Source organism: Frankliniella occidentalis, unplaced genomic scaffold (genome assembly GCF_000697945.3).
Source record: "Frankliniella occidentalis isolate FOCC.00 unplaced genomic scaffold, Focc_3.1 Scaffold184, whole genome shotgun sequence".
Classification (NCBI taxonomy): Eukaryota; Metazoa; Arthropoda; class Insecta; order Thysanoptera; family Thripidae; genus Frankliniella; species Frankliniella occidentalis.
Window position 1 is genome coordinate 651,128 of NW_026267310.1, and position 15,237 is coordinate 666,364.

Sequence of the window (15,237 nt, forward strand, 5' to 3'; positions counted from 1 at the left end):
GGCGGGGCGAGAGGCGGGGCGCACCCGTGAGGCGACAAGTGCACGGAACGCCCTGCGTCCTGCCCTGAGCGCGGCCGGGTGCCCGGGGCGGCCCGGGTGGGGCCCCTGCTTCCTCCTTGGCCCGGCTGCCGCGCGCTGCTCCGGGCGGACGGTCCCCGTTTGCAGCACCGTTGGTACTCGGTATCCGACGCCCGGCCCCGCCCCCACCGGGGCCCTAGCGGTAGCCAGCCGAGCGTCGTGGTCCGGTCCGTGCGCTTCTTTTTGCCCCCCGGACACGACTGGAGGCGACAGTTGGCGTCTTGTCTGTCTAATGGTGACGGCGGGGCCAGGCAGGGCCAGAGGCCCGAAATGAAATTAACAGTTTCTTTTTATAAAAAAGAAATAGAATAAGAGGAAAAGGGAAGAAGACTTCCCTATTTTAATGTTATTTGTTCTTTTACTTTGATTTCTCTGAAGTATCAAAATAATAATTACTGTCCAGTAATTGTCGGATGGAGCTTACTGACCGATTCAACTCGGTCGAACCCGCTGCTGGTGGACTGTACCCGCGCCTGCGTCGGATGCCTTTTCCTACCCCGCTCCGCTGCTCCCCTGCCTCGCGCCTCGCTCTGCTTAACCATACTCCGGTGACTGATCCGAAAGTCTCGAGTCGCCGTCGCGTTTCCCAACGAACGACGACTGCCTCGCGCCGCCGGCGCTGCCCCCTCTGTCCCTCTGTGTTCTGGTCCATTGGGGGCGGGCCGCTCGGATGCTGCCTCCGGAGCGCACTGGCGGGCCCCGACTATCGCGGGCGCCAACAGCTTTCATTCTGTCGCCGCTGATCCAGATCTGATCCAGATTCTCTGCGGGGTTCGGATGCAGATCTGGACTGCGATTAGCGCTGCCGCTGTCGCCTGCTTTCTCACCTGCCGCAGCCGCGCCGAGTAGACCTGTGGGGCTGGGGAGCTGGACTGGGGGCGTCGTCAATTTTGTCGCCGGCCTTTGTCCGCGGGGGTGTCGGATACATTGTGTGCAACTATTTGTGTTAGTTTATTACGGTGCTGTCACTCTCTCGCTCCTGTTGGACACACAAAACACAACGACTTTTGTTTAATCGTCAATTTGTTTGCTGTTATTCCAGCTGCGCATCCAGTTCAACGACGAGGCCACCACCATGTTCGAGTACCCCTCGGAGGCCTCTCTGCTGGAGGACGGGGCCCACGGCGCCGCGCCCCCGCCCCCTCCCAGCGGCCCCGCCCCCGCGCCGCCGTCCTCCGCGCCCGCGCCCGGCCTGCCTGTGCCGCTAGGTGAGTTATCAAGGAGAAAGTGAAAAAAAAAATGAAGGCGCCGCAAATGAAAGGAGAGGGGGGGGGGAGTACCTGGGCTAAACCGGGCTAAACTACTGAATTAGGCCGCGAGATTCGCTGTGACGTTGTCATCCTCTCTCCCGGCAAATGTTTCTCTGCAAATCTAACTGTAGGGCAAGATGTAAGTTTTAAATGCGACGCTGAAGTCTGCCTGTTTAAACTGCGAGACTTTCTTTGTCTCTCGGTTGTAACTGCGTGATTGTTCCTTCTTCTTCTGGTAAGCTTGAACTACAGTTTAAACTGACTGTCTCGCTGTTACAACCGAGAGACTAGAAAATCGAAAGTCTCGCTGGTTAAACTGACAGACTTAAGTCTCGACGTTAAAACTGACAGCTTGTCCTTCTACAGTTAAATTTGCCTAGTCGTTCTTTTATTCAAGTTGAGCACATGGGTACTTTATTCTGTATTAGTAACATTTTTACTAATGTCGTCTGCCACCTCAGTCCCACCCTTTTCTTTCCCTTCCTCTGTCTAGTCTCCAGGACCCCCATGATGTCCCCGAGTGGTCGCGTGGAGAGTTGTGGGTGGCTCTGATCGAGCCTGTCGAGCCCCACCAGGGCGGAGGCTGGAGACCCCAGACCCCATAGCGTGCCGTGGCCAGTCTTGTGCAACCCCTCTCTCCTCTTACTCCCCTCTCCTCTAAATCTCCTCTCTCTGCCCCCTTCTGTCCTCCCTGTGCTGCCCTCTGCTTCTCGTGTCTTTCCCACTTTCTTCATTCCACTTTTCACGGCAGTGTTCTAATAATCTTGTCATACTGATTTTGTTGGTGATTGCGACTGTGATAAGGAATAATAATATCCATTTTGTGAGATGATTGGTTTTGAATATTTAATGAGTTATTTGGCAACTCTTTTTTAAAGTAACCTTAAAGCAAACTTAAAAAAGAGCAATAAAAGTATTTTTTGGTGCATTTCAAAAATATGTGATGGTATATATGTACCAAGAGAACCACCTTTTCTTGTTGCAGGTGGAAGAGGATCATTTTTAGTTTTACATTGGCCTGTAGGAACAGAATCCCTTGTGTAGTAGTTGGAATCATTCCTGTATCATTCATATGCACATAGACTAGACCCAAGATTCCGTACAGGTCACAATTTAGTTTTACTCCATTGAACATATACCCGTCTTTCATTTCCACATGGAGCACTTGGGTTATATTTCCTGAACCCGTCATATCCTGCATGTGGCATGCACTGAACCTCTGCTTTCCTTCCTTGTGTTGTAGGTAGCGGTAGTCTGGCTAGCTACACCCCCAGCAAGTTGCAGATGGGAGTAAGTGAAACATTCCAGCTTGGAGTTACAAGAGCACCATCATCATCGTCACCTAGTTCCTCATCCCCTGACGATGCTGCTAGTGGGGCTTCAACTGCATCAAGTGTTGATACAATAGAAGCAGATCACTCTGACCTAGGAGACAGTGATCATTTGAAACCTGCAAGGGAAGGAGAATCAGTGACATGGAGTGAAGAGTCTGGGACTGACTTGCTTTTCTGAGAATTGCTTGACTTGGTGAACAACATGTAAAATAAGGTTCACCAAGGGGAATATTGACGAGAGGGCAGTGCATTGTTTCTGTGCAACAAAAGCTGTCAACTTTGCCAAGTACTGGACTGAAAATAGTAGAATTTTTCTAATGCCCTCAATGCAATACCTGTAAGGAATGTTCAATTAGATTGTTTGAAGAGACATGTTCATAGTCTTTTATCCAAAGACTTTCCTTATAAATTCTTATACATTAAAATGACGAGTGTTTTCCCACTTAATTTTTTGTTTTGTGAAGTGAACGGTGATGGACTGTTTTGAAATAAACAATGTAATGTGAAATTGCAAATGTATAATGGGTGGCCGACCAGTCCCAATGCAGCAAAAAGGTATTCAAGCCTGCTTCCAGGTGTGCAGGTGGGTTTCATATGCTCATGGAGGCATAAAGCGCCATGGTTAGTGATATGTAAATCCGCCTGCTCGCCTGCATGCAGACTAGTATTGCCCCCGCTGGCCAGCCAACTTGTGCGTAAAGCTATTTTATTGTGTCACTGTAATGTGATGCATATCCATGTAGTATGAGTAATTGTTTAAGAAAGCATGCCGGAAAATTCTGTAGTTTGGTTTCTGATATTAATCTTTCATTAAAATCATTATTAAAGCATTATTTGAATGTAATGTCTGTTTCATAATTTATAATAACAACTTTACATATTGATACATGTATACTGTTAGAGTTTAGAGTATTTATGCTTATACTCTGATAATATATCTGTATGATTATCATTCTCTTTTCTTCATAGGAGGGAATGACTGAACTGTATGAGTCCTACTCAGGAATTTACAGCAAAATACCTAGGATGTTTTGTCCCTCTCAGATTTTGTTTATCTTCATTCCGAATTGCTTTCATAAATGTGTTCTTTTTCTCTTGCTCAACATTCTTGAACAAAGATCTTAACTTTTGAAAATAACTTTACTGATCAGCATAGATTTTGAAATTTAGCTGTCAATTGTTGCAAAAGCAGAGACTTTCCATCACCTTTTAGTTAACATTGGTGATCTTTAGTAGTTTTTTTTCTCTTTTATCTATCAATCATCCCTATGAAATAGTTTAGCCCAATAATAGAAAACTTGAGTCTGAGAAATCTACTGAAATTTGTGCAACGACTTACAAGTAATTTAATGACAAGTCCTTAGCTGCTTGTGCCTCCATAAGTACTAAGCTGCTGCAATAACCCTTCGATCAATATTCTCTTTGTGTAAATATTGAATAAGAAAAAATATTATTAAAACTATTTGATGTAAATTCATGGTGTGTTTGCATGCTTGATTGAAACTTCATCAGCTGATTACTTTTTAGGTGAAGTTCATCACATTTAGTTACATCCATATGTACAGATGTTAAATAAATCAATTTAGTTGTATGAAAGGCTGTTAACTGTATGCTTTAAAAAAAAAAAATACAGATTCCAGTAAAACTTCATAGTGAAAGTACAGTTTTAAGGAATTGCCATAAACAATATTTAAAGTTTCTCTACAGAGTGAGGTAACTATGTTCTCGCTGCCAAAATTATGTTAGTTTATGTGTTAGTCCCTCTTCTGTTTCATGTGTTAAAAGACAAGTTTCAAACAATGTATTGGAGAGTTCTACAATGTGATTGTACTGTTGTTCTGTGGACTCTATTTGAAACTTCGAATTGTGATAGTTAGGGAAAAAGAATTTCCTTTTTTGGATCAAAAGTGAGGATACATATTTTTCATTAAGGATTTCTTCCCTAGCATAGTGTGATTGTATGGCATGATTTATACTATTGTGGGTCCAAGTCTGTACTGATAGCAAATATCATTGTAAGTCAATTTACATTCCAATGCCAATATGGATTATATCCACAGTAAAATTAAAGCTGCCACCCCAAATATCAACTTTCTTAGTATTGTTGATAAAATCGATTTTCAGGTACACAATTAAAAGCATGGCTTTTCTAATATCAAGAATTAAATAGGTAGTCAAACATTTTATTCAAATCAGCATTATGATGGGACATGAAGAATGTTACAAATAAGTATTTATCTTACTCATTAGACACCTTTTATAATTCGGAGCTACTTACTGTAATGTGAATATTCCGTTATCTAGTCATTAGTGGTTATAGTATGACGATTAAAGGCTAGTGTCAATCTGCCACAGACAAAGTTTTATTTTATGCATTTAACAAGTAGAGGTGTTTTCCAAAGAATCACATGCTGTGCCTTTATGTTCTAAATATAACAGTTTTGTAATCTTCACCTTCCTTTCTTCCACATTTCTGTAGATTCTGCTCATTAAAAGAAACAAAAAACAACCAGCTCAATGTCATTATGTAGGTTCTGTATTCTCTGTTATTGTGAAGATTTTAAATATTATAATCCATCCTTAATTTTTACTCCTTGTTTTTTTATAAATGGAGCCCAACTCTCCTTCAGTGTAAATTGTGTTAAATTCTCTTGTAATATAGAAGTTTATGTGAAAAAGGAATTTGTAGGATAACATTCACATTGTTGTATTTGTACTCCTATACATATTCATGTGTGTGAAATAAAGAGACTATTGCAAAAAATAATAAAGTGCTCTGAAAGAAAAATTATAAGAATCATTTTACAATTACCCATCTGGCTCCAGTAGATCTGTTATTTCTCTTCAGGTGATGAATGGATTGCCTATCAACCAGACAAGCCGGGCCCCCCAAAAAAGGGACAAAGACAAAACTCAGCAGAAAGTAAAATTTGTTTGGGGAATGGCCGAACCGATTGGAGCAGATTTTTTTTTTTTTTAATCTGGTTTATGGAGAGCTTTTCTTTTATAGATTCGGATGAGTGTTTTATAGTAGGAATCCTAGACGCACCACCCTGACGAGCACGGCGGAAGTCTCCCGCGTGGATTGGAAAGAAAGGAAATGGGGCTGGGGGATATCGAATTAACTCCCTTTATTTGGAACCTCGGAGCGTGCGCCCTTCATCCTTCTCCCAAGACTGGTATATAAGGGCTGTCCCCAGCCCTCCCCTGTCACTGCACGGCTGTTGTTCGTGACGCTTTTGTCCATCGCCCCGGCACAAGAGGAAACCTCGCAATGCCACTCTCCGCCAAGATGGTTTCGTTGATGCTGCTACTCTTGGTGCTGTCTGCCTCACTTGCCGCTTCCAACCAGGTAGGTCAGTGTCAGCGCGTTAGACCCTTTCGGAGGAGGGCAAAAAGCCTGCAACTGTCATTCTAGATTCTATTTAATGAATACCTTACTCTGCCACGTGTTGTAACAAAACCATTCTCAATGGTAATCCCCCCCCCCCACACACACACACTTTCTTTACGAAGTTAGCTATAAGTAGTAGAAGTGTACATAACTTTCAGGCACGAATGTGACCGAAAATGTGAATGTGTCCCCCACGTGCAATGAACCGCCGCAAGGGAACGTTGGGCCAGGTTGAGTGTGAAATTTTGTTGTCCGAAGCCTCCGCGAAGCTCCGTACTTTGGGGACTTGGGCGCTCTGGGGGGGCCGCATTCCTTACTCAGCTGCTTGGCGGGTTGGCCTACCCTGCGCGTAGCAGGCGCTATTAGGGTCGCCTCCTGGAGCTAAGTTTGTTGTTGGATTGTGGGGACACACCTTGACCTACCAGATCCACTGAGTTGCCAACTTTCTTGCATACCTAAGAGTTCCAGTGTTTGGGTATATAGTAATTCTTCTATTATTGATGGACAGGTGCACATATGCGTAGAGAACTGTGCTCAATGCAAGAGGATGCTCGGGGATTACTTCCACGGCCAGCTCTGCGCCGAGACCTGCGTGGAACTTGGAGGAGCCTCCATCCCGGATTGTCAGGACGTGGACAGCATTCGGCCTTTCCTCGTCAAGGCGGACCTCGTGTAGTTCGGGGCACCAAAAGACGTGATGTTGACGCATATCTCAAACTACTGTAATCAGTGCTTTATAACAGCACATTCACATCATGTCAAAACAAAACTCCTAACAAAAAAAAAAAAAAGAACCTTATGCAGCAATGTGAAATCTGAAGCATTGTACGAAATCATCTCAGTATGCAGATAAATAAATGCGAGAATAAGAAAAAACTTTCTTGTCAACATTGTAGTTCATTTTTACTTTCCCTTTCATTATTCATGCATGAGGTAATAAAAAAAATGAGTACTCTTTTTGTGTTTGGCTTAATTTACAAACTTCTTTTATCATTAAATATACAAGCCGCACCAAAATAGTTTGTCTCGGCATCACTTGTTTGTGGTTTCACAGATAGGACGAATCGAGGGACGAATACATGAGGAGTCAAAGAAAACATTTATGTTGCTTCTGACACAGTATATTGCTTCCACTAATTCAGAGGTACAAAACATGATTAGATTCATTTAGATTCAATACAACAGATAAAGAGTTGACTTCATAAATACTGATGACAGTAACTTACAGGCAAAAAAAAAAGTCGAGTTTTAAAAACTAATCAATCATTATTTAGAAAAAAATAATTTGTATGTAATTCATTGTAATTGATTCTTTGATAGCAAGGAACTTTAAAAAAAAAGTAAAAGTTGAGAAATTTGGTTACAGACAAAATGCTAACTTATATTACATAATTATACATAGAGCAAGAATGGAAGTTGCAGGTCTATACCATAATTAAAACTAAGAAATAAATCACTACCTCCAATTCATGAATGCTAAGTATAACTCATTTAAACAATGCCTTAACAATTGAGACTTCAATATGAAGACTCAAGGGTCTCTCTCTAGTTGTACAACTTTTACACAAAACTCCAGACGCTCATACACCATTACTCGGCCTTCGCAGCACCCTCGGGCGCAGACTCAGGATTGGCGGCGCCTTCTGCTGGTGGAGCCGCAGCAGCATGGGGTACTTCACTTGGCCTCTCTTCTGTAAGTGTGTGTCATGATATTAAAAATTGGTGAAAACGAGCTGTAGTTACAAACAAGAGGAGGTGAGGATATACCTGGGGATGCTGATTTAGCCTCCTCGGGCACTGACGGGGCTGTCGGTGGCACGACAGAGCCGACGGCCGGTGAGTCTTGCGTTGGAATGGCAGCCTCTGACCCAGGTCCTTGCACAGGTCCAGGACCTGGGTGAGCGTATGGAGATGGAGGCATCATACCAGCTTCCATTCCCTGAAATAAAAAATAAATAAAATGATGTTGAGAGTCTACTTGCAGACATAATGGTAAACAGTAGAAAACTAACTACATTAGTTCATCAATAAAATTACTACAGAGTGCAATGCAATAATAATAATACATTAAAGATACGAGGCTTTTAGAACAGGTTTGTCAATTTTGACATAGTACAACCCTACCCAACCTAGTTTCTGTATCCTACTTTGTGTATCCCTTTGTACTGGCTTTAAGTAAGTGATTAGTCTGTAAGTGCATGAACTTGATAAAAAAACAACAAAGAAATGTAGAATGAAAACTGCAATGCAGCAATCTCCGTATGAAGCTTGATTGGTCAACTCCGCTCAAAACACTTAATGGAGAGAAAACATTGTTTACTTTTGATGGGCCATGGGACGGGGGTGTGGAAGGGAATTAATTGGATGGAATCCACATGAAAGCTTTGCATTTAGCGTGAACCTTTGATGAGAAGAGCCACACAGTCCTCCACACACACAGAAAAGCCCATGAAAACATTCAGCTAAGCATATGAATAAGCCCGTCATAAAGCCTCCAAAACGCTGGCACTAATTTATTAAAAAAAATAAAAAAAATAATTTAAAAACGGATGGAAATAATAAACTGGCTCAAATAAAGTCAGTGGTTTCATCAAAAATATGTGTAAGAAAAACGTAGCGCACTACTAGATAAAACCATTTGTTTATCATTGAGGAATTACTTAAATTCTGTAATCTCCTATCTCACTGAACTAGACCCCAAAATAAAATCAGCTTAATAATTGTTTAGGTGCGCAATATAAACGACCAGAGCAAAATAAACTGAAGTAATGTGTTTTGTAACAAAGTTCAAATGGCTTTATCCTTTTACAAGCAAACATGTTAAAGCAATGGCAGATATGCGATACGTACCGGGTGCGCTCCATCCATGTGGGGGGCGTGAGGGTAGTGAGGTCTGCCAGGTGGGCCTGGCGGGCCCGGTGGGGCAGGCGGGCCGTGCGGAGGATACTGGGGGCCAGGCGGGCCGGGCGGGTAACTTTGGTGATAGTATGGATGAGGCGGATACTGAGGCGGGTACTGATGATAGCCTTGCTGCGGTGGGTAGCCGGCCGTCGGCGGGTATGCATGAACGGGAGGTCTGGCTGGCGGAGCCCCGGGGTAGGGGCCGTACGGCTGAGGAGGGTACCCCGCCGGAGGAACCTGGGGTGGTAGCATGCCGTGGCCTGGGGGATAGGCAGGGTGATGCGGGTGATGCGGGTAAGGAGCCATGGGGGGCATCATGGGTGGTACGGCGGCAGCTGCAGGCTGCACAGCTGGGGGAGCAGCTGGGGGAGCGGCCAGGGGCGCAGCTGCGGCCGGAGTCGGTGTCGGTGCGGAGGCCGGAGCGGCCGCGGGTGGTGGAGAGGTGTGTTCAGTGCTGGGGGTGGTTGGGGGCGCCGCAGCCGGCGGGGCGCCGTTCACCTGGACTGGCGGTGCAGGTGCGGGAGCTACTGGCGCAGCTGCAGCAGCTGGGGTGGACGGCGCCTCCTCTTGGGTGACAGTCGGACCATCTGCCGGTGTGGCTGGCGCCGGTGCGACTCCATCGGCAGAAGCGCTGTCTGGAGACAGGGCCGGTGTCGCAGGTGGTGTGCCAGATGCAGCCGGAGTCTCTGAGGAGGGAGCGTCCTCCGTCTTGACGGCGACCTCGTCTGGCCTCTCCTCCTTCACCACAGCATCTTCAACAGGTGGGGCCTCGTCACTCGGTGCTGGGGTTGCCACCGCTGGTTGTAAGATTGGCGCAGACTCTGTTCCCGGGCTGGGTTCGGATTTGATCTCTGTCGAGGCTGTGGACTCAGCATCACCCACTGAGGATACGGCGGGAACGAGGACAGGGGCGGGACTGGGGACAGAACCACTCTCACTCGTGGGCGTTGGAGGTTCGCTAGCTTGTACAGGTTCTGTCTTTGATGGAGCTGGAGGGTCTTGCTCCATAGGCTGAAAGTAAAAGCAAAATAGCTGGCATTAGGAACACATAGGATGAAAAACACTATGCACAAGGTTTTGTAACATAAATGAGGCTAACTGAGAACATGCACTTTAGGAATAAGGAAGTGGAAATCTAGTTAAATGGAAAAATTTGTGCAAAATAAATATTTCTGTACAAGATGTCGTATATGCTCCTAAACGACAAATGCTCACAATACAACTAAAGCTAAACATTCCAGTTCAAAGAGGAAATAAATTATGTGACATAGGAAATACATTAACAGCTCTGTCTTTAATTAGAGCAATAATTAAAACCTACAGAATTTGCATTGAGCGGTTCCCACTCAGTGTATTAGATGTCAATATACCAAAGTAGATAGTATTAACTTGAGAAGCAATTTCATGTCTACATTTATAATCTCACGAACAAGTGCAATAAGCATTCGTTACCTGAATTGAATGCAGAGTGAGCATCTAGTGCCGCATAGAAAAAATCACACACAAACATTCAGCACAACACACACACACAGTGCAACACTTGGAAGAGATTAACCATACAGATACAAATTTATTTACAAGATGTTGGAATAGATTTAGATATATTGGTTTGTTGAATATATTTCACTCAATGGCACACACAGGAATAACAAATTCAATTTAAACACAAACAGGTTCATGCATAAGACTAAGAACTTACCTCTTGTTGAGATTGGCTGTCTTCAGAACTCTGCACAACAGGTTCAACTGTGTTCTGAGTCTGTCCATCCCTACTGTCTTCGCCATTCTCTCCGGGTACTCTGTCATTTGTGCTGGGTTCAGCGTTGGATGCTGCTGGTCCGTTCGGGGCTTTAGGGGGTTCCTCGGGTTTTGTTCTTTCCTTGCGGAGTAGATCAAGCTGCTTATCTATCATGCGGTTGAAAGTTTCCTCATCCACAGCTCTTTGGCAATGCTGGCAAAAGACAAGGATGATTAGCTGGTAACATCACTAAATCAATGAAAAACATGATCATAGTAATAAAAAACTGTAGACTATACCTTTTTTAGTTCTTCTTGAAATACCTCACTACTTTCAATAAACTTCCTCTTCTTTGATTCAAACTTCTCTTCAATTTGTTGTAATTCTGCCTCAAGCTTTTTCTGCAAATAGGAACATTAGAATCAACACATACTGTAACAATAAATCTTTAGGGTACTTTATAATGAGCTAAAACATACCTGATGCATAGAAAGAGAGACAACTTGTCTTTTGAGAACCTGCATGCGAGTAGTAGTTACTACAGATCTCACATCAGGCACAACTGAGTCTGAGAATATTTCGTTTATGAGACGATGGTTTCGTAAGTACCGGGCAAAAGCAACATGCTTTACAGAATACCCATCATCCTGATCTATAAAGTAAATTATTATGATACATTAGAAGTAACCAAAGCTTTAGGTGATAAAAAAATTTAGGAACTTAAGACGCTAACGATTAGATACTAGTGTCAGAACTTACCATCTTCATCTTCAGCAGGCTGAATGTCGATGCGCCGATCTTGTTTGCTACTGCTCATGCTACTTGAGCGATCACTATCTCGGTCAACATCGACAGGCGCTTAGTAAAATGAAGTTTCCAATTAAAAGGGTGCAAAGACAGGTTTCAAGATAATACCAGTTCAAATCAATTCAGCAAAAAAATTCAGCACACACAAAAAAAGTATGGACAGCATACCAGGTTTCCCTCGAGATTTAGCAGTAAGGTAAGCCAGATAGGCTGGTGAATTGTGATATGCTTTCATGCATTTCTCGTAGTCCAACTGTAAAGAAACAGAAGGCACAACCCCACAATAAGCCAGATGCAAACATACACAACATAAAAAGCAACAAGTCAACGCTCAATAAGAAAGTCCCTAGATTTGTGTAGGGGAAGCATTTCATGTACCAAAATTTGATAAATTTATTTTAATTGGATGACTTCAAAAATTGCCTAAACACTTTATAACAATAAGAGAAGGTACCTCTATTTCCATCAAAAGTGAGAGAAGACAGGACCTTAAGCCGTCTCAGGACAAAAACAAACTGAAAATAAATTTAGTATCTACAAACTTATTAGCTGGGTAACTATGTAATTTATTTACAGAGGGTGCAGAATGGTGGCCTGTGTACCCATAGCTAACATAAAATCATGATACAATGAAGACTCGGAAAAAGACAGCCTCTATCGTCTAGTTAGTGTGCACTATTGTTATTACAAAAATGAACAAATATGTGTAGTATTAAGAAAATTAAGACAAACTAAGTTAGTTTTAAAGTGATGATAAAAAGTAGAATATTCTGGGTATTTTGTCAAAAATTTACGGTTGCAATAGAACGCATCAATTGGACACTACTACATGGAAAAGAGCTAGACTTATTGAAAATTGTATTTAGTACATGTAGTACATGTGACACATATGAGTATAGGTAGTACAACATTTTAAAATGTGATGCAGTCACAGGAAAAAAAAGGACTTCCACTGACGCACAAACACACACATACACAGACACACACACTTGGCAAAAAAATAAATATTGGAGATGAACTATGAGTCCAATAACTTAATACCCTTTTCTAGCCTGTGTTTTTACAACTTCTCCCCAAAGCTACATAGTAAGATGCCTTCTCACCTCACATACTATAAGCAACATAAAGAGACAACACAATTTTAACACAACAGAATTAAATGAGACAGGCTTCTCCTATTACTCTCACCCCTACCTTTTGCCTTGGAAGCCATCCAATTTAAGTATGCACTTGAGTTTTGGTACTGCTTCAATACTTCCATATACTGAACCTAGAGCCATATAACAAGGTTCAGCTAAGTCTGACAAAAAATCCATGTCTCTATCAAAACGATTTCCATGCTTCTAACAATGAAGAAAGATTGCACTTGAGGAATTCGAAGTGATACAAAATGGATTGCATGTCAGAATTGAACAAACAGTACTGTACTCACCTTTTCTGCTTCATATTCCTCAATGTATTCTGCCTTATTTGCATCTGGAAGGTCACGCCACATCTGACCAATAATTTTTCCTATTTCCCATAGTTTATGGTCAGGATTGGCAGCTTTCACAGAATCCCAGACCTTTCGGCTATACCTCATATAGGGCATGAGGGGTTTTTCTGGAGGCTTAGGCGCCTTTGGCATCCGACTGTCTCCCTGAAGAGAAGAAAATTTATAACAATAAGACAGGTTACTGTAGAAAGGCAACAGGCCTCACAAAAATCAAATAAATAAATCTTTACAATTAATCATGCATAGTGAACAAATCATGAAGTAATGAGAACTTTGTTTAGAAAACATTAATTCAAAAGTTCTAAGTAAATCCCAACAATACTTTGGAGATGTGTTATATGTTTCATTATACATGCAAGGGAGCAAAACAAAATATAACAAACAGATTAATTAAGGATCATTAACCTCCCACCATCCACATACAAACAAGAGGAAGTAGGTTTCAAGTAAGAAAAGAGCCTGAACCCTTTATTTGTGTGTAGCCATGAGCTGGTTTACAAGAAGGGAGTATGATGCAACTTCAGAGTAAAATACAGAATACACCCGAGGAGACCCAGACCCCATAAAAGTGACTTTCATTGGAATTTACAATTTAGATACAAATTTTGTTGGTTTCCTGCAAAGTGCTTAAGTGTATCTGGGTTGCATAACTCAAAGATATTTACCAATGCAGTCCAACCTCCACCCTGTCAATAAAGAAGCAAACAACCAATCAACAAAACAAAATAAAACACATGCAAAGAATAATCCAGATGTACCCAACAGAAATTGTTGTAAATTGAGTGTTTGGGTTTAAGTCCAATTATTAAACCAAAATAGATACAGCAGGCAATAAGAAAACCAAAGTGAATATCTCTAGTCTACTGGTTAGCACTGTGGCTCCATGAACTGCATGCAACTTGTGCTAGACTGAGACAGCACATTCCTTCTAAATCTGAGTATTTATGCCAATTACCAGCTGTACATAATCTACTCAAGTACCGGTAATTGATTATAGGTATCCAGTTGCATATAAAATTGAACAAAAAATTACATGCAAAGTGAGATGAGAGAAGAATTATCTAACCGTATCACAATAACACTGAACTCCAAAGCTTTGACAAGCTTCTGCCTACAAGTATTACAATAAGAACACTAATTCAAATTAATGGGAGGGGATAAAGAACAACACATTTCTGTTTAGTAGGTAGATAATAAATAAGATGAGGCTACGTACCCAAGGAACAAAACTAAGAACATCCAAAAAGTGGCATGCTGAATTATTAACCCTTACAACAAACCAAAAAGCAGGAAAAAGCAATAAAAAGTTTCATATTACTTACAGCTACGCCCACTTTAGTAACTTTCTGAGGGTTGAAGTTAGGGTGACCATGAGGAGACCGGATAAAAGGGTCCTGATGCATTCCACTGTCCTTCTGCATCTGCAATATGCAAAAAAATATTGTGAGAAAGAGTTTTCTTGATGGGCTAACGTAACTCACAAAATTACATACTGAGGAAAAACTTGTTATGGGAACATTTTCTGGGGTAGGGCAGAGTTGATAATATTTTCCAACATTATTTCGCAGGTAAGGGCCTTGATAGGAACTTTGGTAGGGGCCGTGATGGTGCCGTGGTAGGGGGCTTTGATAGGGGCCTTGGTAGGGGCCTTGGTAGGGGCCTTGGTAGGGGCCTTGGTAGGGGCCTTGGTAGGGGCCTTGGTAGGGGCCTTGGTAGGGGCCTTGGTGGGAGCCTTGGTGGGAGCCTTGGTGGGAGCCTTGGTGGGAGCCTTGGTGGGAGCCTTGGTGGGAGCCTTGGTGGGAGCCTTGGTGGGAGCTTTGGTGGGAGCTTTGGTAGGAGCTTTGGTAGGAGCTTTGGTAGGAGCCATGGTAGGAGCCATGGTAGGAGCCATGGTAAGGGACGTGGTAGTGGCCGAGGTAGGGGCCGTGGTAGGCGCCTTGGTAGGGGCCATGGTAGGGGCCGATAAGGAGGTAGGGTGATGATGCGAGGTCAGTTAGGATCTTGATAGGGTAGAATAACAGATGAACCGTAAGGATTGAGGACGACAGAGAGAGAGAGAGAGCGAGGATTTCAAAGGAAAGCTCACTTACCGAGCCGCCGAGCATGCCTCCTCCTGATGCTCTGAGACGTTCTGGAATGGAAATGTATTGGAAACCATTATACTACAAGAGCAAGTGAACTACAAAGTGAAAATGTAAATTTAAATGCTTGGATTTGACAGTTTTAATTAGATGCATTAG

General features: G+C 42.8%; 3 protein-coding genes across 11 annotated transcripts in view; 2 read left to right on the forward strand and 1 right to left on the reverse strand.

Annotated features, from left to right (window-relative positions):
* Positions 1 to 5,450, forward strand: part of LOC113203792 (uncharacterized) — a 33,605-nt gene extending 28,155 nt beyond the window's left edge. Inside the window, exons 4-5 of the mRNA XM_026418665.2 lie at positions 1,121 to 1,286; positions 2,572 to 5,450. Of these exons, the coding sequence (XP_026274450.1) occupies positions 1,121 to 1,286; positions 2,572 to 2,840 (435 nt within the window). The 3' untranslated portion in view covers positions 2,841 to 5,450. The remainder of the gene's footprint in view (positions 1 to 1,120; positions 1,287 to 2,571) is intronic.
* Positions 5,451 to 5,558: 108 nt separating this feature from the next.
* On the forward strand, positions 5,559 to 6,785 carry LOC113203796 (eclosion hormone). Its single transcript, XM_026418682.2, has 2 exons — positions 5,559 to 6,014; positions 6,565 to 6,785. The coding sequence occupies exons 1-2, from the start codon at positions 5,937 to 5,939 to the stop codon at positions 6,730 to 6,732; spliced, it is 246 nt and encodes an 81-aa protein (XP_026274467.1). The 5' UTR covers positions 5,559 to 5,936; the 3' UTR covers positions 6,733 to 6,785.
* Positions 6,786 to 7,155: 370 nt separating this feature from the next.
* LOC113203794 (SWI/SNF-related matrix-associated actin-dependent regulator of chromatin subfamily E member 1) overlaps positions 7,156 to 15,237 on the reverse strand; it is a 27,636-nt gene continuing 19,554 nt past the window's right edge. For 4 of the 9 annotated variants that reach the window (XM_026418677.2, XM_026418674.2, XM_026418676.2 and 1 more), the window contains 13 exons: positions 15,088 to 15,128; positions 14,320 to 14,418; positions 13,663 to 13,683; positions 12,935 to 13,141; positions 11,671 to 11,755; positions 11,455 to 11,553; positions 11,175 to 11,347; positions 10,995 to 11,096; positions 10,657 to 10,908; positions 10,410 to 10,433; positions 8,907 to 9,968; positions 7,824 to 7,995; positions 7,156 to 7,747 (listed from right to left, as the gene is read on the reverse strand). In XM_026418677.2, coding sequence (XP_026274462.1) covers positions 7,647 to 7,747; positions 7,824 to 7,995; positions 8,907 to 9,968; positions 10,410 to 10,433; positions 10,657 to 10,908; positions 10,995 to 11,096; positions 11,175 to 11,347; positions 11,455 to 11,553; positions 11,671 to 11,755; positions 12,935 to 13,141; positions 13,663 to 13,683; positions 14,320 to 14,418; positions 15,088 to 15,128 — 2,438 coding nt within the window. In that variant the 3' untranslated portion in view covers positions 7,156 to 7,646. Of the gene's footprint in view, positions 7,748 to 7,823; positions 7,996 to 8,906; positions 9,969 to 10,409; positions 10,434 to 10,656; positions 10,909 to 10,994; positions 11,097 to 11,174; positions 11,348 to 11,454; positions 11,554 to 11,670; positions 11,756 to 12,696; positions 12,773 to 12,934; positions 13,142 to 13,662; positions 13,684 to 14,319; positions 14,419 to 15,087; positions 15,129 to 15,237 lie in introns of all 9 variants that reach the window. The other 5 variants (XM_026418678.2, XM_026418671.2, XM_026418672.2 and 2 more) reach the window with 5 other exon arrangements.

Excerpts from the sequence above, each read along its gene's own strand:
- LOC113203796 (XM_026418682.2), top strand. The coding sequence starts at position 5,937 with ATGCCACTCTCCGCCAAGATGGTTTCGTTGATGCTGCTACTCTTGGTG. Across the intron at positions 6,015-6,564 it reads CACTTGCCGCTTCCAACCAG|GTGCACATATGCGTAGAGAA; the intron begins GTAGGTCAGTGT and ends ATTGATGGACAG.